This window comes from Limanda limanda, chromosome 12 (genome assembly GCF_963576545.1).
Source record: "Limanda limanda chromosome 12, fLimLim1.1, whole genome shotgun sequence".
Classification (NCBI taxonomy): domain Eukaryota; kingdom Metazoa; phylum Chordata; class Actinopteri; order Pleuronectiformes; family Pleuronectidae; genus Limanda; species Limanda limanda.
In genome coordinates this window covers 15,492,964-15,515,345 of record NC_083647.1, presented here as the reverse complement: position 1 = coordinate 15,515,345, position 22,382 = coordinate 15,492,964, and the positions used below count along the sequence as shown (strand labels likewise).

Here is a 22,382-nt window from a genome sequence, read left to right as displayed (position 1 = left end):
ATGCCGGGCACACCGGCCAGAAAAGGTGACCCACCTCCAACCAGAATAGTACGAGTCTACCGGAACGGGGACGCCTTCTTTCCCGGAAAGACAATAGCGGTGAACCCGCGGCAGGTGTCGACCTTTGACGGCTTCCTGACCTCCGTGACCCGCAGGGTGGAGGCTCCGTTCGGCGCCGTCAGGAGGCTCTACACGCCGGGGCTGGGCCACGCGGTCCGGCGTCTGGACGAGCTGAAGCACGGGAGTGTGTACGTAGCCGCCGGGAAGGAGCAGTTTAAAATGCTGGGGTAGGTACCAGGCTCATGTGAGGTGTGTGTCTGTGTGTGTGTGGGGGTGTGTGTGTGAGCGTGGGGGGGTTATTTTGCAGAGGATGAGGCCTGAACTCGTGCCTTCGTTTAGCAAGTGAGCTCCAGTCCTTAAACTTCACTGTCCCTTAAACATGTCTCCCTTCATTCTCTGTACTTCCAGCTACAGCGAGATCACAACCAAGAAGCCGGAGAATAAGAAAAGAGAACAGGTAAAACCTCATTTTGAAATGGTTTGATTATCTTTCCACTGAAAAGAACTAAACTAACTTCAAACTTAACTTTTTTGTTAAATATATGATAAGGAGTTTTTCCTCAGTGGTTTGTCATTGGGACCAAACACTCAAACCCCACAGTGCTGATGCTACACAGAAGATCAGTTTGAGTTGAACATTGAAAGTGACTCAAGCATTTCCCTCTCCATATATGAATCAGGTCGGGGATTAAAACTATAACATATTCATCAGTAGCAATTTAACATATGTTCAATCTATATCCATATATCGCTTATTCCTTGTGGAAGAACAGTGACGAGTTATAACACAATTGATCTACATCAGATTTGAAAAATGTTTTGCCATTTCGTGCCCATAAAGTTTCAAGTTTATTTACGTCAATCCAGCCGAATCTGTAAAACAAACAGTGGAACCAAATTGCATTTCCCGGGACCTGTGTGTTAAAATGATTTAAAGTAAAACAAAACATATTGCTAGGTTTAATAAGTACAGGTTTTTTAAATAAAAGAGAAGGGAAGTTTTGTGAAAGCGGATTCATTCGGCTGATGTTTGTCATTCAGGTTTGGTAATAAAGGAAATTTTTTTTGTTGAAAGGTTATGACATGTTGATGGATTGCTGCAACTTTACATGACTGCTTTCTACTTCTGTGTGCTTGACTCGAAAAATAAAGAAACTATAGACTTGTATACATATTTTGCATCCCACAGCTGGGATCTGCTGGAGCCACTCTCCCAGTTAAGGGGTTACAGCCCCTAATGCTCCTACTGTCATTGTGATCACTGTCCCAGTAAAAGGCCATATACGAGAATATTCCCTTACTTTATTTATGTGTTTCTTTAGATCCAACCTGTTGTTCACAGCAGAATAGTAGTTTCTGCTCGCTGGAAGAGAACTGCTGATGAGTCCTGCACAATAAAGTGAGTATGGATTTTGAGCTGGATCTAAAGTTCTTAAGTTCTTAAAGATGTTCTGTGTTGTGGAATGTAATTCATAAAAAATACAGTATATATATAATTCACTCTGTGTCTCATACATTGCTGTGCTTCTTAGTGTTTTTACAAACGGGGATGTCCTGGGGCCACCAGCTCGGATCCGGATCCCAAAGTACACTCTCCGAAGCTGGGAGAATGTTTTGGCCATGGTGACGGAGAAAGTGCATCTTCGCACCGGTGCTGTGTACAGGTGATGTGATTGTTTTAGGGTAGTCATTTAACAGTGAGGATGCAAGCACAGACATTAGAAATATACGTCCTGACTGTAAAGAAAACATATTTTGAATAATTTTTCCATAAAGCAAATGATGCTCTTCATTATGTTTTTCAAATAACTGCAGTTTATTGAAAATAATGCACAGTCATAAAGCGTGGCTCTAGGGACTCAGCTTCTCTAATACGGATGAAGGAATGATTAGTGGAGTCTTTCCTGTCAGTTTAAATGCATTAGCAGAGTGGAAAGATTTCTCTAATTAATAAGTGATCGTGAGGCTTGTGATGTGCTCACCGTAATTCATCTAAAGCTGCTTGATAGGTGAACACTGCCTTAATGGATATTTTAAAATATGCCTGCATTAAATGAACCAGTAAGACAATATTTGGGACATCTAACAATCTAAAACACTTGTATTTATAAAGCAAACACTTAGAAGATGTTGTGCAATTTCTTTATTTGCATTCACAGGCTTTGCACATTAGATGGACAGCCTGTCTGCGCTTCCACTCAACTGGAGAACAACCAGCACTACGTTGCAGTTGGTGCAGAAAGGTTTAAAGCTCTCCCATATGATCGCTGCGTCCCCAGGGCTTATATCAGGGAAAACAACTCAATTGAAAGGTACGAGACCGATGAGGAGAATGACTTTCCACTTCAGCAAATCAAATAACTATTAGATTCCTGTATTGATATAGAAAGGAAAGAGAAAATGTATTTTTTTCCCATCTGGTTTCCCCCCACCTTTCTTCTCTGCAGTCAAGACGTCCTGCCTCCTATTAGAAAGACAAGACATGTAAAGGATGTGGTGAGTAGAGTTGCTTTAGAGTCTTTCCCTGCTTGCATCAGGCTAACTTGTCATATTTTCTCCTCAGTTTATTGTCGTAACACTCGGTTGCATCACGTTGGAAAAGTGTTTCCTTGCGCACACAGCATTTCAATTAACATTTCCCACGTGCGAGACTTGTCGTGGGGGTGTAATTCGTTATGAAACAGTGCTATCATCAATCACTGTCTGCAGGAGGCACTGAGTTACCGTTGCTTTTCACTTTGATGGGTAATCCCCACAGAGACGGGCTGGCCCACTTGATCAAGTGCAGTGAGCCTCACAGACAGATCATATGCACCAGGGGGACTTTACTGACTGAAAAAAAACACACACACACACACACAAAAAAAAAATCTCTTATTCAAACCAGAACCGGGACAATTTGTATTGTGATTAAGTAGACGGTGAAATGCTTTGAATCCATGTGAGGATTGCGCTGTGGCGGGCCTGAGATGAACACCGAATCACACGCTGAAGATGAGAACATGCCCACTCAGCAGGTTGCGGTGGAGATGGCGGGGGGGCCTGTGAGAGATGTGTCTGACATCTGATTTTCCTAACCATGAAAGATGACAATGCTTTGGCAGATGCCTTTTTTTTTTTTTTTTTCCAGACACAGACAAATACCCCCTAACCTTGTCTCCAGCTGTGTATGTGGTTGACTTTCATTATATTCAGAAGTATTATAAATATCTTTAAGTAAGATTATGGAATCATTTTAAATGCTTATGTCTAAGATGGCTTCTGCATGTTAAAATGTATCCAGGCATAAAACAGGAGATAAAACCACATTGTTATCAAACTTTGCTTTGCTGTGGTTCGGTCCTAACACTAAAGATGAGAAAATCTGAATCGAGACTCACAAGACCAGAGCTTGTGCCATTTCACCCAGTACCATGAGGTGGAGACAGAGACAGGGCTATGGCTGTGTTTTGCATCCACCACCTCATTGTATTATTAGTCATTCACTAGACATGATGCTTCTACATTCTACTCCCCATGCCTCTTCGCCTGATCCCTCATGAATTTGTAAACATGATTTGACCAGTTAATAAGGAGCTTTCAGAGGGGAAAGAAACGTGTGACAAATACAGCCCACAGTGTCCCGATCCGTCAGTTGTTGAGCTTACTGATTATACATACATTTATGGGGTCATGCTTGTCATTAATTTCAGTTTGACCTCACAAAACAACAGCAGTCTGGTCTGAAACGCCCCGTAAAAATATCTTTTTAAACATGCACAGCGAGTGCAGTGTAAAATGTAACCTTGCTCTCGCGACCTCGACGTGCGGGAACGGCGTCTGCACCGGGCGGCGGAGCATTTCGACTCTGCCGAATGGGACATCTGCTCTGGAGCAGCCACTGAAGTCTAAAGTGACGGCTCTGCAGAGTGCAGCGTTGAAACCCTCCAGTAGAACGTGTTCCCCGTTGGAAGCGAGCACATATGCTGAGTTCGGTGTTCCCACACATGATGAGGTGGAAAGTTCCCGAGGTAGACGCGGCATAAAGAGAAGATTAATAGGGGGAGAGGGGAATGCAAAGGGACGGAGATAAAAAAGAATAATGGTGTGCATCAAAGCAATGCTTTCATATTACAGTAATCGTAATGAGCGGTGCAATTGTACTTCACACTAAGCATCCTGTGAAAACAGCACCGGGCCTCTGACTAGAGCTTTTAATAGCCGCGCTTCTCTGACATCAGCAGTGACTTGCCGCTGCTCCTCATTTCTCTGCCTCCCCGTGGATGATGTCATTGGTTTTGGGAAGCAGCGATGCCCCGTGGAAAACTACACCCACACCCCTCACCCACCCCCCCGCCGCTGCTGCTGCTGCCAGCATGTCTGCTCGCTGAGGACCCGGGCCATGGGAGTGGCTCCCACTGATACCGCAGCCAGTGTGGCTGGGAGCTGGTCGGTCCAGTTGGTTGGGACCCCCTGTTTTTCCCCTGGCTATCATATCACAGTGTCCTCTTGCTGACTCCTGTTCTCCGCCACTTGAGAGGGGCTCCAGATTACTTGCTGCTCGGTCCCCCTGAGCCCCCTTCACACTAACTCACTTGCTTCTCTCTCGGTCCCCCTCTCTCTCTCTCTCTCTCTCTCTCTCGGGCCTCCTGATACACACAGTTGTCGGCTCCCGCAGGACGTGGTACTGTAGATATGTAATGCAGAATGAAAGGGGGGAGATGACCTCAGCTTTTCCACTGCCGTGTTTCCACTCGTAAAGCTACTTGTACTGTACTCTCCTGGCTCTGCAGCACCCGCCGTCCTCTGCTTTCTCCTCCCAGAGTGAGACGCTCTCGATTTAACTGTGTTGATTTAAATAAAATCTATTGACATCTCACCACCGGGCCGTAAACATTGGAGAACAAGCTGCTCAATTTTGGGGCTGCTCGGATACATTTTGATTTGTGACCTTTTAGCCGTCAAGTTGCCTCGCATCTCTCGCAGACGAGTCGAGGTTGTGAAACTGAATCAACAGCTCACCACTGCGACAGTGCCACTGCTCCTCTGGCTTTGATCTAGCGTCGTTGTGGACACTACCGCGCTGGAGTGTGAACTCCATTTCAACCCATCCTTTTGCTGAACATACCAGACAAACTTCTGCTTTTGTTGTTTTATTTCTCTCCCTCGGCCCACCAACGGCTGCAGAAATTCAAAAGAATATCAACAGACTTTGCCTTCTGCATTAAAGAAAGCAAACAAGTGAAGAAACAATGAAGTTATTCCCCAGACTCCATGTTAGTGAGCTTGCAAACACCATTGCCAGAAGTGTATTCTGGTGGAAGCCTGAGATCACTACACTATCCCCCGAGCCAGCCCAGGGATCCAGCCAGGCAGCTGCAGTAAAGAGCACTGTAGCTGAAAAGAAACATTAAGTCTGCTCTCTCCCGCTCTGTGTATCTGTGTCTCTCATTCTCTGTGAGGGAGACATACCTCACCTTGCTACCTACAGAGGGGATGAGGAGCCTGTGAGGAGAAAATTGCCTTTTGTGGAAGCATTAATTCAGATGTGTACCTTGCTGTCTGAACATCACTCTGAACTCTCCCGACTGCTCTCTCTCTCTCTCTCTCTCTCTCTCTCTCTTTCCTTCTCTCTTTTCCTCTCTTGCTCCTTCACTCTCCCACAATGCTACTAAGTCCCCAGCACCGTTTCCCCCCCCCTCCCCTCTCCATCAATAACCTTCCACCGTCTACTGCTGAAGAATAAGTTATTCCCTACGACTCCCTCCCTTTCCCTTTAAGCTTGTTTTGATTTTCATTGTTTGATCTGGCTTGATAAATAAGACAAATGCAGTTAGAAATTCATGGCTGCCCCATTTCATCAATAAATGATTAGTTTGCCACGCTCCCTAGTGATTGATAGGTTGTGCACGGGATGTATTGGAACCAGATGAATTCAATACAGTAGGAATCACGGGGGAGCTACAAAGCACATCAGCTCAAGAAAAATTGAGGTCAATGGAAAAACGTAAAAAAGGGTTGAAAAGAAGAGAAACAAGTTTCGCCTCAACGTGTTTTGTCTGTTTTTTTTCTTCTTCCTCTTTAGAGAACAACAGCGAAAAAAGTCAATAATGAATCACAAAGAAATCTAAGGATATACGCCTTAATCTGTGGCCTGGTTTTCTCCTCTACTGTGTCTGTCCATGTAGTTTCCTCACACAGGCTTTAGTGCGGACCCCGAGCACACAGCCAGGGGCCAGATGAAGAAACACACGGCCAAGCCAGACGGAACCAAACATCAGAGGCGGGTGTCCAGAAGCACCGTTCTCCACCCAACAGGGGGTAAGCAGAGCAATTCTATAGAAACATCTCTCCTGCCCTCTCCTGTGTATCATAGACACATATATAACGATGGATGACACATCGCCACTTCCTCCCACCTGCCAGAAATCTAGCCGGACTATACCTTATAGGAATGCTGCCATCTTGTGGCAAAGACCCAATTTGGCGCAAGAGTCTGGGCAGTAGCAACGTGGAGATTGAGCGAGGTCCCGCTGATACACATGCTCGACCAATCACGAGTCAGTCTGAGCTGTCAATCATTACCTTTCACTCCGTCAAATACCAATTTAAAACTGAACTTATTGGAAAAAGACTGCCTAAAATAATATTTAGACTTTTTTAGTTTGGGCCATCTGCTAACATGGAGGAGCCAGGGTTCATGATCTGTACAGCAGCCGGCCACTAGGAGGCGATCGAGACAGTTTGGCTTCACTTTTTGGGAGCTGTCATTGCATCCATCTTTATATACAGTTAATGGCGTGTATATGTGTAGGGGTGAAGTGTGCATGCGTGGGAGTGTGCAAGATGAAAGTGTTGTGTGTGTTGGGAGTAAAGAGGAAGTCTACTGTTCTCTTTGTCCTGGAGCTTCCTTTGAATGATCAACCTGTTCCTTTTAAAGTCCAAACAGAGCACAGCTCCCAGTAAGAAACACGACTCTTTTCTGTGAATATTAAACAGAACAAGACTTCAAACACCGTCAAGGGGGCTTAAATCATAGATGAATTCAATCAGGCCATTTTGTTGAGTATGAATCCAGAAAGCACCGCTAACTATGTGGGGGGGAAACAAATCGCTCCAATTTTCTCCTGATGTGGGAATCAAAATGGTAATAAGTTATTAATCACAAATATCGCTGACAGAAGATCATAAAAGTGACAAAACACTGCTTTGGATTGATGGTTTGGAACATTTCAGCAGTTGGCTGTTTAAAAGTCGTACTCTGTTAATAATAAAGAGACGGCGTGTCTTTACTTCTCCTGTTTAGTTATTCAGGAGGTGTTGTTTCATGGCTGTTTGTTTTACCATCTGTGCTCAGTAATACACTGACTCGACTTGAAAGACTCATCCTGTGCCGCAAACAACGTTATGCGGTGGAATAGATTGGATAATTGCCACAGTTTGAAACCTGCCATGTTTTTCATACTGAAAGAGAATTTTTTTTTTTCTTTCTCGTGTCAGGATAATGTTGTCGTTTGTAGCCAGACCAGAGTGGAGTTTCTTGGCCACACTTTTTTGCACCTGACCGTGCTTATATAGTGTGGTTTCCTCTCACAGAAGTCATTAACCAAAGGCCGGTCTGTTAGATAAAAGTCATGACTCTGCTCCAGAATGAAATCACCTCTGAGAACACTTAATAAAGGCAGGTTGCGTTCACAAGCGTCACCAGGTACCGGATCAGAGCTTTTGGCATCCGATTGGTTTCCATCATTTTCTCCTTTTTTTAAACACACTGAGTCTAGTAGGAGATCCAAAAATAATACCTGACTGAAATACATAATCAAGTCTACATGGTTTTGCAGTTGTGTAATTTCCTCCTTGAGCTACAAACCGAATTTATTTTTCTGCACATTTTACCTCCGCCTTATCAGTGATTAATCTGCATGCTCGGTTATTTACTATTTTAATGAAAATACTTAAGGCCATCGAGGTAGATTCAGGCTCAATAGTGTGTTTCATTACTCACATTCCTTCCTCTATCAGATCCAGCAGCCACAGAAAAAAAAGGGAGTTTGTTTTCATGGAGAGAAAACCGCTGTGACATTGCCATATAAGCCATTCCCCACATGCATCAGGAGCAACCTGTCACTGTCAAGAGCTAACCCCCCGGTCCGAAAGTTCACTCTGACCGACCATATTTGTGGCGCGGCAGCTGTGGCTCTCTGTGGCGCTTTTGTCTGCAAGACCGTTTCCAAACAAATAAATGGATGGACAGCGACATTGATCTCTTGTGAAGTTGAACAGGGGGAAAAAAAGGGGAGAGGACAGGAGAGGGCAGTGAGGGATGGAGGGAGAGGAAAGGGGGAGAGTGGATGAGAGTGCAGAAGAATGAGAAGGCGACTGCCAGCAGATGAGGTAATTGTGATTAATCACTTTTCACAGAGGGCAGTGTGTTCAATGCGCAAAACAAAAGGAGTGAGACGGCGGGAGCGGCCGAGGTGCAGGAGGACGGCCGGCTGGAGGTGGACCTGCCGATTGATCAGGTAGAACACCGACCGCACACAGACCTGCAGCCTGTTGATGCGTTCAACATTTCATCTTTGAACAGCTCGGGCCTTTTTTTTTTGTTTCATCCCCAAAGACAAACACTGATTCCAACTTCTTACAACATGCCTCGTAGACAAGCAGAAGCAGAGTGTAAATGTCGATTACGCAACACAACAAGCTATTTAAAGCTGCTTTGAAGTGAGATGAATGGATCGGATGGAAAACGTGTGTCTGCTGCTACATCGGGGGTCGTAGTCAAACAGAGAAAATCTAGGTCGACTGAAATCTTACCGACTCTCAACCAATCAATTGGTCGCAGGAGAGGAAACATCTGCACGTGATAGATTAACTAAACAGTGCATTGAGTGCCATCTACCTGATTGAGCCTTGTTAGCCGTAAATAATTAAAGTTAGGATCGGTAAGTTGTTTCTGAAACTCTTTATATCTTACTTATTAAAATCCTCTTCATTTCCTGATCGCCATCAATGAATAGACAAAAAGCTGGTGTTTGTGGCCCTGACAGGACTGTTATAAACAAAACCCATTGAATAGACTGAATGAAATGATTGGCTGGCGTACCCGTCTGTCTCTCACCAATGTGCCTGCCTGCCCCCCCCTGCAGATGCTCTCTCTGCACACAGAGTCTTTAGCCTGAAGCAGAGACGATGGCCAGAAGTGAGCGAGAAAGAAAAGTCTTCCGGCAGTTTTCAGGCATTTGCACCTTCATGTGTTTTTGGGCGTAGCAAATTACAGTAAGCTATGCTGTTTCTGATATGTTCATCCTAAAGGCCTTGACTTTCTGGTTTTAACAGAATGCAGTCTTTGACATGGTGCCATGTAGTTTCGAGCCAACAACAGTAAACGCTAAACCAGGCGGTTCGTATTTAGTTGTGCAGGTTTTAATTTGTGAAAACAGGATTTCAGGATTTCTGCATTGTTTTTGGTGCTTGTCTATGAAAATGAAAAGTGGAGGGGTATTAAAAACACACCTTTGTTTTAAAAGGTAGTAGTTCTTTATTGGCTATTAATGTCCTTAAGAAGATTAATGCAGAGGTTTTCTTCTTATGAAAGTAACACCTCCGATTGATCGACCAATGAGAATTTGTAGAGCCACCAGTCACCAGTCCACTGCCCTTTTTACTACAGTAGCATCATCTCCTCCTGCTGAGCTTGACCTTTCTCTTTTTTCCACTTCAAACAGAATAAAAAAATACACTCCTCATTTTCTTTTCACTCTTTTAGTTGTTAACTTGTGATTCCTTACAGTAGTTACTTCTCAGCTATTTCTGCCGTCGAACAAGCTCAGTAAGTTTAAAACAACAAAAAAAGGATTCTTCTCCGAGAGGAATAAGGATTATAAATGCTCATGCGAACAAGTTGCATTAATATATAAATATGTTGTAAAATCAATACAGCAGTACAGTACAGTGTAAGCCAAGGGGGATCTTTGTTTCCCTTCCTGCAGGTTGAGGCCAAGATAGTTGAAGAGGAGTACGGAGATGAGAGCGGTTCTGCGAGTCCTTCCAAGGCCCCCCCGCATGATTCACACGGCTGGTGTCTGCAGAGGTCTTTGTCTGCAGGTTCCCGGAATGATGTAAGTACCCTTATTATAAGTTTTATACAGTGAGTATTTCACTTTTAGTTCATTTTTACTTTATTATTACGTCCAATTTTTTCATTTGCTTTTTGATTAGGTCACATAAAAATGGTCTAACCAGCAATTATGGTAATCACCGGGCCCGTAATTGCATGAGCAACACACAGACCTGCTTCCGGCAACTATATACTTTCACCTAATGTGTGTGTAACCTGTTTTTCTGTAGCCATGGTTTTCTCTGTATATTATGTCCTGTGTATTTACCAGTGCAGCCTTTCTTCAGGGCTCGGAGAGTCAGTAAAGAGCATCAGGCCACAGCGCTGCTACTGGAGACTCAGGATTAAAGACGCCTGAGCCTCAGGTTCAAGTTTTCATGTAGTATGATTTTTTTTCTTTTAAAGCTTATAGCTGCAGCCAAATGTACTGTATGTATCACAGAGAAGAAACACATAAAGTGTGTGTCTGTAATTTGTCGAGCTCCACAAAAGCATGCGGCTGTATTTGATGTCTGTCCTCACTCTGGATATTGTGAATGTGCTCGGTGATGGAGTAGGGCTGAGCTGTGCATACAGATGTTTTTGCATGGATCTGTGGTTCCTAGAAATGACACTCATTTAAATGCACTTATTTTGCTCTAATAATCCTAGAGGGACGACAATATGAAGCAGTGTAACTGTGATGAATGCACACAATAGTTGGGTGATATTACTATTCCAAGCAATTTCATTCGGCATTGAAATGAGAAGATATTGAGTCTTATTTAAGCAATCAATAACCTTGAACATTTTCTTTTAATGAAAACTATAATTTCTGGCGGTGGCAATTACACCATAGGGGAATGTTTTGGTGTGGTGATGATTTTGCTGCCGTATGCACTTTTGCAATAAAGATATTCTTATCTGGATAATTATTGACTTCTGGGGGCCAGTTATGACCTGGGCTAAAGACCCCATCAATAGCTTAATTCATTACTTATTGCTTGTAGTCATACCGGAATGTTGCTGATTCAGATTGGCTATGGATTTGACCATTAGAAAATGGAAAGTAATAATAACGATAATAATGATCCGTGCAAGGACTCAGCTACTTTTTGCAATAATTATGTTGTAAAGCAGTTTTTGATTTGTCAGCCAATGAACACTGACATGAGGAGAAGGAAGTGTTTTTGTTGCAAGCTCTCCATTGGAAGACATCATGCCAGAACACATCCTCATCAGGACTAAGTACAGTTAACACTACAGTTGTCAAAGCTGCGTCAGGTCTCAGGACATTAACTGAGCCTGACGTGTAGAAAATTAAAGTAGACATCAGAAAAAGGGGGAAGCAGCGTTCTGAGCCTCACCAAAATCTTTCCCTGCAGCTTTTCTGTTTTATCTTTTATCCGTGTTTTAACAAGACCCGCATCATATTTTTAAACGTTGTTGTCAGACTGGAAATAATGATGCTGCAGGTGAGACCTCCTTACTTAAAGTCTAACCATCATTCACGCGTGCTCTCCTCTTTTCCCTTTGAGGCCAAACAGACTGTCGCTGTCTCGTTGTCGGCAACCTCATCATTTAGAGGGCTGTGAATAATAATGAGGGATAACTGCACCGCTATGACTCATACTTTGAGCTGAGTTTCGGACAGATTTCCTCCCACTCCGCCGCTCAAACGTGCTTGTGAAATGCCCCTCGTCCCCTGTATAGGTGCATGTATATAGTAGATATTGATGACCAAATTCAATTACATGATTACATTTTCAGCCGAAGCTTTAAATGATTTATTGCGTGGAATTTAAATAGTGAATACATTTGCAGACAGTACACCGGCGAGGCAGCTGTGCACGTGTGATATTGACCTGTGTGGTCCGGGCCAAATAAAGAATAACGAGATTCAGCATCTCTGCCAAGTGGAGATGTCCGCTGGGAGTGAAGTCAGGCGATCTGGGCGGAAGAGAGCGAAGGATGGCGGGCGCGAGTCTGATGCACATTTATCAAAGCTTTTCTTATAATCACTTGACTGACTTTTGTTGGGCTTTTCCGAAGGTTGGCTTTTCCTATAGAGTGCACTTTGTTAAAAAGCTGATTGATTTCATGCTGGGGGGGGGCTCTGTCTATGTTCTGGATGTCATACACTTTGAGGTAATGTGGACAAGGGTAGATTTGCGCTCAGCGGTGTCGCATCATGTTTACAACTATCATTTGTTTAGATTTAACAATATTGGCTGATTTATCAACCAGTCAGCTAAGCATTTTTTCTTTATTAATATTGTTAGAAATGCCAATACGACGAGGGATGTCTGATCAATCGTCTTCCTCTTCGGAGGAATTTTGTGATCAAAAATCGAATCGTTATCGAGCAACCCATTGATCCATTCTTTCCTTTCCCAATACAGGTCCATTTCAATTGTCTTTCAGCTGGTTTTCCGTGATCCTATTCCCTGAAGTTTAGGTTAGCCATTTCAAAGGCCCTATTCACCCCCACGCAAGGTCAACTATAATCAACTCTAGACAATGTCACTGCCTGGCTTTTCCAGCGAGCCAGGCGGAGGAAGACGAATCCTCTGGGCTTTTAAGGACTTGCTGCATTATACCATTCAATTACTGTTCATTAGACAGTGTACAGCCATTAATCAGACTGAGATGTTCTGCTAGTTCTCAGCAGGGACGATGAACTGGGGGGAAATTTATTCCGGCTTCCTGTCTGGGCCACTGTTTAGTAGTACGGGGAGAGATGACACTTTGGAATGCACTGAAGCTCTCAGTACAGAGACATCCTAAACGGAGCTGCTACTCCACTCTGTTTTCAAGTCAAGTTCTCCACTTCATGCAGCCCTGTCTTGGCATTTTTTAAAAAACACTACGGCTTTGTCAGAGATTTACTGCATATGTGGGAGAGTATTACGAATCTGATATATCACCAAAAGGGGGGCAAGCTGACAGATTTACTGATTAGAGCTTCATATGCATTGAATATGACTAGATGATGATATGAGAAACTGATTTATGTTTTCCAGGAGGCTAAGGAGAGGGAGGTGTCTTCCAGGCTCAGCAGAATACGGTCACGGATGTCCCGCTTTTTCAAGGGTAGGTTCATCAAAGCATAAAGCCTGGTAGCAGCGGCGGCGTCGGCCCCCGCATTCCCCTCCGCAGCACCTAATGCACCCATAAAGAGACCACTAATACACTCCGCATTACCAGTTCCTCCCTCACATCGCATGTCACCAGATCCGCAACCACCTCTCAACATCTGGGAGAGCTTTACGCCATGCTTTATGGAGACCATCTGGTTGAGTGGGGTTTTTTTTGCCTCTCCTATCTCAGATGACTTATTCCATCCAGTATTAAAGGCACCTGCACATCAAGGTGTGCCACGCTGAGAGCCTGGGAGTATTCACCACTTTTTTTTTATATCCCGTGTCCTTTGTAATTTGGAACCACTCAGACAGAATGAGAAGGATATGCACCTTGTTACTATGAAAATCCTTGTTTTTCTCCACAACTTCTTATTCTAAGTAGAATTACATGGTCCGGCTTTTATTTGATCAATCTGGACAAGAACACATCTGCGACAGAAACAACAAAATAGGTGCTGTACACGTTTGATTATTGGGCGCAGAGAAGATAAAATAGGGATTTAAAACACAAACCAGAGCAGTGATGTAAACTTGACATTCTCCTTTGTTGGGGGAATATGCCTTTCAGTTTGCTCAGGCAATTTCATTCTAATTGCCTACAAAACACAGGGTTTAGTAGCGAGGCCCATTCAGTGGTTTCCCAGCATCTTCTTTTGTCCCTTGTGAAAATTCCAAAGGTGACTAATGGAACAGGATGCGAATCCCTGCAGGTGGTTATCACTGTTTGCCCTTCAATCTGAGGTTCACTCTGTCAGTGTGACACCAGGAAAATCACTGCATCCTGTGCTAACAGCAGGCTCCCTGCCTCACGCACATGTCAGCCGTGCTATAATAAAGGTACACAAATACACAGCCACGTGCATTCACCAAGGCACATTATTGAGGAGGAACGGCAGTCCGCATCGAACGCTTCTGCCATAGACGTGTGCATGATTTTTACGTACAAATATGTATTTGCTCTTGATTATCCTCATATTAAGAGTTCTAGAGGTCGAGATGCAGCCTCGTGCTCTCTAGCGCTGCCTATGATTTCCCTGCAGAATGCCAATGGGCACTGTAGGGGGCATTCGAAATACATCACAGCACATCATTGCTTGCCTACTACAGACTGACGTACTCATTTTTCTGTCCCTATCGCGTTATATATTGTTGTTGCTGTTTATGAATGGTTCAGCATCATTCATGCCTCATAGTCCCTCGCTGTCACTGTGGATCTGCAGATGACACAAATGCAAAGCATAACTGGAGACTCCAGCCACAGAGGCGAGAAGCGGGGAGTGGAAGGAAATTGGAGTGATCTGTAACAAAATCAAACCTGCCTGCCACTTGTCTCGCCTCGAAACGTCTATAGCTTGGGCCAGTTTTTATCCTTGAAAGGCATTTTTCGGCTGAGTGAAAATAGTTGACCTTTTTCTTAAAAGCAAATCTACCATTTAAGTACTTACTGCTCCCTGTCTCCTTCATACACTGTACTTTACAAGGAGTATGCCATCTTGACTCCCATGTATAAAAACAGGGGATACTACTTTGTTCAGTTTGGCTGAGATTCTCCTTCAAAAGTTATTGGCACCATGTACAATGGCCTTGTAATTTATGGGAACTGTTAGAGCCTCTGACAGAAGTTGTAAAGCATCTTGACTGATTGGTTAGATGGGAGATGTGTGCACTCATGGCATATTGTCGCCTGTATGTGCGCGCGACATGCAGGGAGTTGCACGGCTTGCTCTGTCACAGATAAATTACTCCACACAGTCAAATTAAGTTGTTGTAAATCACCCCGCGGACCCGAGACTAGTCCTGAGTGACGACCTTTACGCCTATTTGACTTTAACTCTTATTTATGTTAATCACATCTGTATTATATCGACAGTAAAACTGTGTCATATTGTAAAAGGTCATTGTTTTGCAGCACAGCATCTGACAGACGCAGAAAAACACACTTGTTTTTGTTGATTATGAAGTGTTAGAAGTATGGACATGCTGGAGAAAATATCAAGTTTTTCCCCCCAAAAAAAAAGAAACATCAACATTCCCTATTGGTATCTGATGACTGTCATTCAAATGTGTGTAATATACAAATAATTAGGGATGGATTTAACTTAAAATACCCCCTGATTTCCAATCCATAGAATGTAGTAGAGCTACAGAGCAAAGCAGTGCTCATCAACCATATGGGGATACAGCATGTTCCATGTTATTGTATTGCATTATAAGAACATGTGAGCATTACAGATGCTTGGTGTGGATATTAAAAACTTGAAATCCCGGTACAAAGAGCTCCGGTTTCATTGTATTTACGGCGCTTAAGTAAAGCCCGTGTTCTGTGGATGTAAGTCTACTACACTGCATCTTATCCTATTCTGCCTCTGCTTCATTCATCCCATGTAAAGTTTTTATTCAGGCAAAGAGCAGCCGTTTCCTTGGGGATGGCTTCGCCGAGGGAGTATTAGAGCCTTCGTTAACTGTACTGTAAAGTTGGAATAAAAATGTATGCTTTTCTTCTCAGTCATCATATAGATGTCATGAAAGGCCTTCAAGAGACGGCAGCTCCCAGTAGCGTCTGTTATTACATGTACATGGTGAAAAATAATAAGTTCTAAAGGCCGTGTGTTGAAAATCAGCCATTGTGATGTGAGAGACGCTTCTGCGTGTGATCTTAGCTGCACTCGAGACGACAGGCTCTGTGAAGTGCACCACTGCCCAGTTACACATTAGGCTTTGATTGCCAGTTTGTTCTGCGCGCAGCCTGTGGCTTTGAACTGCGTCTCGAGATGAAAGCCAACCTTGTCCACTGTGTGTCCACTGTAAGCCTCTGCTGTTGCTTATGCCGGGATGAGCATTATGTATAATTTATTATACAATCCATCCTGAGACGGCGCTCCATCTCTGCTCCATTTTAATTTAATGCCTCTTCTTTCTTTCTGCATCATGTGATGACTGTGGTCAATACATGATACCACTGAGGTATGCCTTTGTTGTGGCCAACAGAGAGACTTTGATATCTGCAGTTCCTCTGGCAAGGGGATCGTCGTTCAGTTCTCATTCTCTCTCTTTCTCGCTTCCCGTTTCCTTTAACTACCAGAGTCGGAGAAAAGTGTCAAACTGCTGAGGACCAGACGTCCGCGTTCACTTCTGTCTCCAGCAGCCAGCTGCTCGTGTACGAAATGAAACAGTGTTATAAAGCAAATAAAAATGTCTTGCCTCTTGACAGCCCCACCGTGAATATATAGCCTCTTATTTCAGTGAATATATTGCATAATTATGTATGGTTATGAATATTACATGGAGCCTCACACTGAGCGCATGGTAAGATGCCTAATTGCAGAGTTTAATTATTAAGAAGCAAAGGTCCTGAGCGGATTTTGCGAGAAGCACTTTTGATAAATTATTTTGTGCAGTTTTCTGATGAATTATTTTGGGGGCTTGTGTCTCATCAGCCGGCATAGTGGACGGCGAAACTGCTCTTGAGAGAGACTTATCTTCCCGTGGAGAGGAATTACTATGCTGATTAAATCCACTGAAATCAACTAATAACTTAATGATATTGGAGTGGATCAAAAACAGAGTCATTGCCTCTCGTAGTCGTGGCTACGGCGAACGCAGGGGCACAGCCACGGTACGAGGGCTGTTGCCGTCGACCTCGGGGCACAGCTTTAATATTTCTGTGTAAAATGATGGAGAGAAACAGGCCCAGTGTGTGATGGTATGTGCTAAAGCAAACCTCATTAAGCACTGTGTAGTACTGTAGTACTTTTATACTTCATATGAAGCACTTCAAGGAAAAAAGTCCAGAGAGGCTGACTAAACAAGGAATAATAAACTAGATCTCCCTCAAGAACTGCCAAAGCCACTAAACACAGCTGCTTGCATAACTGCAGTACTATTGCTACTGCCACTTCTTCCCTCAGCGTGTACTTTAACCGAGGCGCCCACACAAAAATATTCCTCTGTAGTTATGTATTCAGTTCAAGTGCACTTAGTATGCAGAAAAGTTTAAGGCTTGACCTCGGCTTTGTATCGAAAGCTATTTGAAAATGAATAAAACAGGCTGCTCTGCATGTTACTTCAAATATAGAACTAGTACAACTGATGTATTCCTCCATAAAAAGCTAATGGCTGTAATGCAGACAATAAGAGTCATTGACCCACTTAAACGCAGTTGTGTGTGTGGCGCTGTGACAGTGCGAAAAGTTGTTCCACCGCAGCCGTCGGATCAAACGCAGGGTAATAGCCGGATCCCCTCCAATCCCCTCCTAAAAGATGCATGGCGGTCTGGCACTTGTGAAAAGCAGTCAAGCAGGTTTTTTTTTTTTTGCGAGCCAGCACAAATATGTGAATAATTGATTGATATTGATGTGAGGATCACCTCGGTGTATCCAGGAGTTGTTTGGTTTGGAAGTCTCCTGTGGAGGGCAGGTGCGTGGGCCATCTGTCAATAACATGTCAGCGGTCTCACATGGCGAGGCACTCTGACCGGCTCAGCCGCTTCAGTGAGCAGCCGAGCAAATGTTCTCCATGTGATGGACGGAAATAATGGGCACATGCTAAATCTGTGCGCTGATGTGATGTGATGTAATTGCAGTGATTATAAATGATTGATCGGACAAAATAATAGTCGATGCATTTAGTGTAAACCATGTTACTGGTTTAAATGTTGTGGCTGATGGGTTTAGATAGGAGAGAGTTTTTCTTATTAACCTTTAGAAAACTTGCCTTTATCAGTCATTGTAAGTTAAAGAATAGATATAAAGTATTTAGAAGCATTAGTCTAATTAACTTGAAAGGGCAACTGGAATGAAACTAGAGTGGATTCCTCTGCCTATAGGTCCAAGAGTCCCTGTATGAAACCCCATTTGAATTCACTGGATCCAGATTTTTATTTAGATCTGCATCAAATAGATTTTTTTTCAACCAGATCCATGATATATGAACTAATTTTTGATCTGCCCACTGATCTGAATCTGCACTGGATGTCGTGGAAATTCGTTGTTTAAATTTTAAACCTGCTAAATAAATAATTAACTAACTAACTAACAAACACTCAAGTAGTCAAACAAAAGCAGTAGGAGACATAACCTCCTTGGTGGAAGTAATTAGTATGACTAAAATTGAGTATATCTTAACTTGAAATCATGAGTTAAGATACTGTTGAAGTGAATATATGTTTATGTAAGATAAAGCAAACAAACCCAATTTTTTAAACAGAAAATAATCAACAGTTAAACAACTGAACTTCCTGAGTTGATACAAAGCTAATCTTCATGTTGAGTTCACTCGTGTTTTTAGGCAGCAGTTGAAGTTTAGTTCCCTAAGTTAAACCAACTTGAAATGTATTACAGTGCAGATAAATTAACTGTACACTTCTTTATTCTGAACAATACAATGATGTAGATGTAGAATGTGGGAGAAGTGCCACCATTACAATAATCCTGTATCACAAATTTAAACCGTTTCATGTTCAAGTCCTTGCTCAATGGCACGTTGTCGTCGTTATGGCAATTTTATAGAAGTCTCAATCGGACAGAAGTCTCCGTGAACTTTTTGTGTCCTTTGTGAGTGAAATGAAAATTGTCGAAGGTCATTTCATACAGAGGCTCCACATGCCTAGACCCCCGCACTGAGCCTGCTCGCACACAGGATGGTCATGTGGTGTTATAAAAACACCTGCTCCACCACTTATATCATCCAGAGCCACCAGGAGGCCACTTTCAATCTCTCTCCTTCTCTGTGTGTTCCAGCCTGGTAGCCACCGACTGTCTGAAGCTAATGGCTGGAAGCATGGCTAAAAGCTCTCAGTGTGATAAGGTAATGCAGAGGGAGAGAGAGGGCGAAAGAGTGCTATATCAGTGGGGCCATATATACTGATTATACAGCGATGAGGAAATGGTCTAAAAATAAAAACAAATGGAGAATGCCACATGATATCACTGCTCACAGATTGCTGACTGCAGTGTTCGGACTCGCATCCAGATGGTTGCAGAGCAGCGATGATGGTGGGAGCGGAGACTCAGTGCTGTCCTCTCCACTGACCTTCCTGATGTCACGCTTAATAGAATAAAAGAGAGTAACATTCTGTTTTGCAGATGCATGAATGGATTATGAACATTACTCTCACAACATTGCATAATTCAGCAGTGTTATTCTCACAGGGCTCCTCCAGTTGCTCTGTGGTGTAGTTGCATCGTGCTTTTTATCTGTTGTAGTTGGTCAAATTAAGCTTTTAAAAGAAAAGTGGGCCCATACGTTGAGTAACAAACCTGACTTTATCCGACTACCTATTATCATTCCGTGCCGCAGAGGCCTTGACGTCAGGCTTTGAAAAGACTGTAAGTGATCACAGCAATATGAGAAAAAAAAAAAAACTACACTCTGTGCTTGTGTAATTTCAGCGTCTGCAGATGATGCCCCAACAGTATACATTTCTGTTGTTCCAGCCTCTCTCTTCCTTCTTCTCTCACCTTGTCTTCACTCGTTTGCTCCTCTGCAGCTTCACCACACACATTTTTACATTTCCATTATTTTTTATTTTGCCTCCTTTTTCTATCTGTTCTCTCAGACTTCCTCTCTCCCTTGCTTTCTCTCTCTTTCTCTTTTCCCCTGTTGTTTTCCTTTATCTGTTCCCAGACTGCTTGTCCTCAGTAAGATGGATGTGTGCATTCCTAGGGCAGATGGCCCTGTTGTTACTCCGTTGTACCCTGCTCACACTTTAACACCCGGCCTGCTTGTCTGGTCTGATGGGCCGTTGCCTGGGGAAAGGACTCGAGTTCTACACTGTGCAGCAAACGTGGGGCTGTGCAGCTGACCGCATGGGTGCTCACATCCTCTTTTTATGGGACTAGACTCCAACAGTCTGTGTGCCAAATACACCGATGGGCTTTTTTTCTGTAAGGATCAGAGGTTTTGTTATAGTAAGCTTCAGTAGTGCATAGAGAGCTATTTATTTTGGTGTCATTTGCTCAAACTTAAATCAGAATGTTTTCAAATTGCCTAAAGGTAACATACATAGTTATTCATGATGAGAAAAGACGGGGCACCTACTGTAAAAATGGAAAATGGAATCGAGTAATTACGATAGATGGTTTTGCTTATTGCAGCCTTTTTGTTTGATTTCTTGCTGTAAGGGAACTTTTCAAAACGGATAAATCTCGGCCCAGTCAGTATTTTAACGCTGGGTTCAGGTTCAGAGACTTGATCCTCTAAAGTCTTTTTAAATAACTTTTTGACTGAATAAATTGTAATACTCCAACCACTTTGGTCACATTTCAAAGATTCCTCAAAGTTCTGGCTAAAAAAATGCACTGCTTTTTCCTTAGTTTTAAGTTTGCATTCTTTTGTCGGTAGCCTTAAGTAAATGTGCATTTTTCTGTCATTTGTGTGACTCAAGTTTTAAATATATTCCTTTCTATTCTGAGAGAAATAAGATATTACACTGAAATGTAAGTTAAATGGAAAGATTCACTGTTATCTGGTTCAGTGTCTGTCAGTTTTCACATTGTGTATTTACAATTCAAAAAAACTTGCTTCAGTTTCCCATATGGACTTTAACCTTGTTCAAGAAAGCTTTAAATAATAACGTCTTGTTTTCTATGACCTCTTAAACACACCTACTCTCCATTTACATTGTTTATCCCAGGGTGTGTACTCACCACCATACTTAAATGAGATTGTGATCAGTGAACTTCAACTTGAAAATTGCATGTGATATTCTTTCTCACATACTTACCAAGTACCTACAGTATTTACATAACTGTCCCTCCTCGTGTTGTATGTATAGTTTTACGTTTCACTCGGGGTATGTGAGCAGCAGCTGGTCTCTGATGTTTGGTGTTGAGCTGACCGGACAGCTGTGTGTGGACATTTTTGATGTCAGTACATGTACGTTAAAAAGAACCAGCAGCACATCTGCTTCTTTGAATATTGCTACTGTCTGAAACTTGCGGTTTTGCCTACCATTATACTGCAATTGAAATTTTCAGTTATATTGAGTATTCGGAATGATTTTAAACAGGAAAAAAAAACAACAACAAATGTTTCCGCATGCATATTGTGCACATGTTCAATCATCATGAACCCCTCCTGCCTAATAACTACCTCTGATTGGGCACCATTTTGCATGACGGTAACCTGGGCCTTTTTGATTGATTCATTCCATTTCATAGCCATGATAAACTTTTATAACAGCTATCATTTACTGGCAGCATGTGTAGAAGCTCTTTGGGAGATCTGGGCTTGATTTCTACATGGCGATCTAAGGATGATAAATCACTGGCAACACATAAATTACATCAGTGAAATCACATGCGGTATTGGCTTTTTGTGGGTACATATGTAAATCCAGCCTGGGATTTTCCGCTGTGTGAAATTGCAGCCTTTGTCTCCCCTCTAACCATACACTTTCTTTCATTTCAATCTCAGCATGCGATTGGAATATTGTCCCTTAGCTGCTCCTATCATATGTAATGAATGTGCTGCCCCAAAGGTGAGAGCGGTAATTGATTAAAAACCATAATGTTTTCCATGCCCCAGTGTAGTCTGATAAGGATATCTGTGCTGTGTGTATGTGTGTTTGTGTGTGTGTTTGTAGGTGCTCTGCTTGCTGGCCTGCACGAAGTGGACATCAAAGTTGCATGTGCCGTGGCTCTGTTTAATCCTGGCTAATGAAGAAGCTGCGCGTGTGCTCGTGGGTCACTGTGGGAACGTGCGAAGCGAGGTCACTTCAAAGGCGGGATAATGGCGGATTAAGCCTAAATCATGGCCGCGCTTTCGCCGCTGTCTCCCATCTAGCCTGTCGCTTTGCATTTCAATAACAAATCATCGCAACATGATGCGGTAAAGTGTGCCCGCCCTAATTTCCCTTGTCCATTTTTCCCAACGCAAATCCTCGACATCCAGATTAATGGCTGCTGGTGGGCAGAGTGGTGGGCCTTTTCATAAACCCTTGATGGTGATGAAATATTCTTTCATTAGTGTCCATATATATCCCCATGTCCGCATGTTTTAATGCTCTGCTGTCTCTGCAGTTCCTTATTGCTTTGTGTTGTGTGCGTGACAGTGATACAGCTTTTCATTTATGGTAGCCCTATCTCATGCAACCGAGATAT

At 43.0% G+C, this 22,382-nt stretch overlaps 1 protein-coding gene across 1 annotated transcript; it reads left to right on the top strand.

Annotated features, from left to right (window-relative positions):
- On the top strand, positions 1–21,939 carry LOC133014921 (doublecortin domain-containing protein 2). Its single transcript, XM_061082138.1, has 12 exons — positions 1–287; positions 469–517; positions 1,383–1,459; positions 1,593–1,724; positions 2,220–2,372; positions 2,508–2,556; positions 6,228–6,360; positions 8,461–8,561; positions 10,032–10,146; positions 10,641–10,660; positions 13,162–13,231; positions 21,866–21,939. The coding sequence occupies exons 1-12, from the start codon at positions 1–3 to the stop codon at positions 21,937–21,939; spliced, it is 1,260 nt and encodes a 419-aa protein (XP_060938121.1).
- The last annotated feature ends 443 nt before the right edge of the window (positions 21,940–22,382 follow it).

What these genes read in the sequence shown, in the direction of transcription:
- LOC133014921 (XM_061082138.1), top strand. Translation starts at nt 1, where the DNA reads ATGCCGGGCACACCGGCCAGAAAAGGTGACCCACCTCCAACCAGAATA. An exon ending in CAAGACATGTAAAGGATGTG is followed by an intron (nt 2,557 to 6,227) that starts GTGAGTAGAGTT and finishes CTGTCCATGTAG; the next exon opens with TTTCCTCACACAGGCTTTAG. An exon ending in GCAGAGGTCTTTGTCTGCAG is followed by an intron (nt 10,147 to 10,640) that starts GTTCCCGGAATG and finishes TAATTTGTCGAG; the next exon opens with CTCCACAAAAGCATGCGGCT.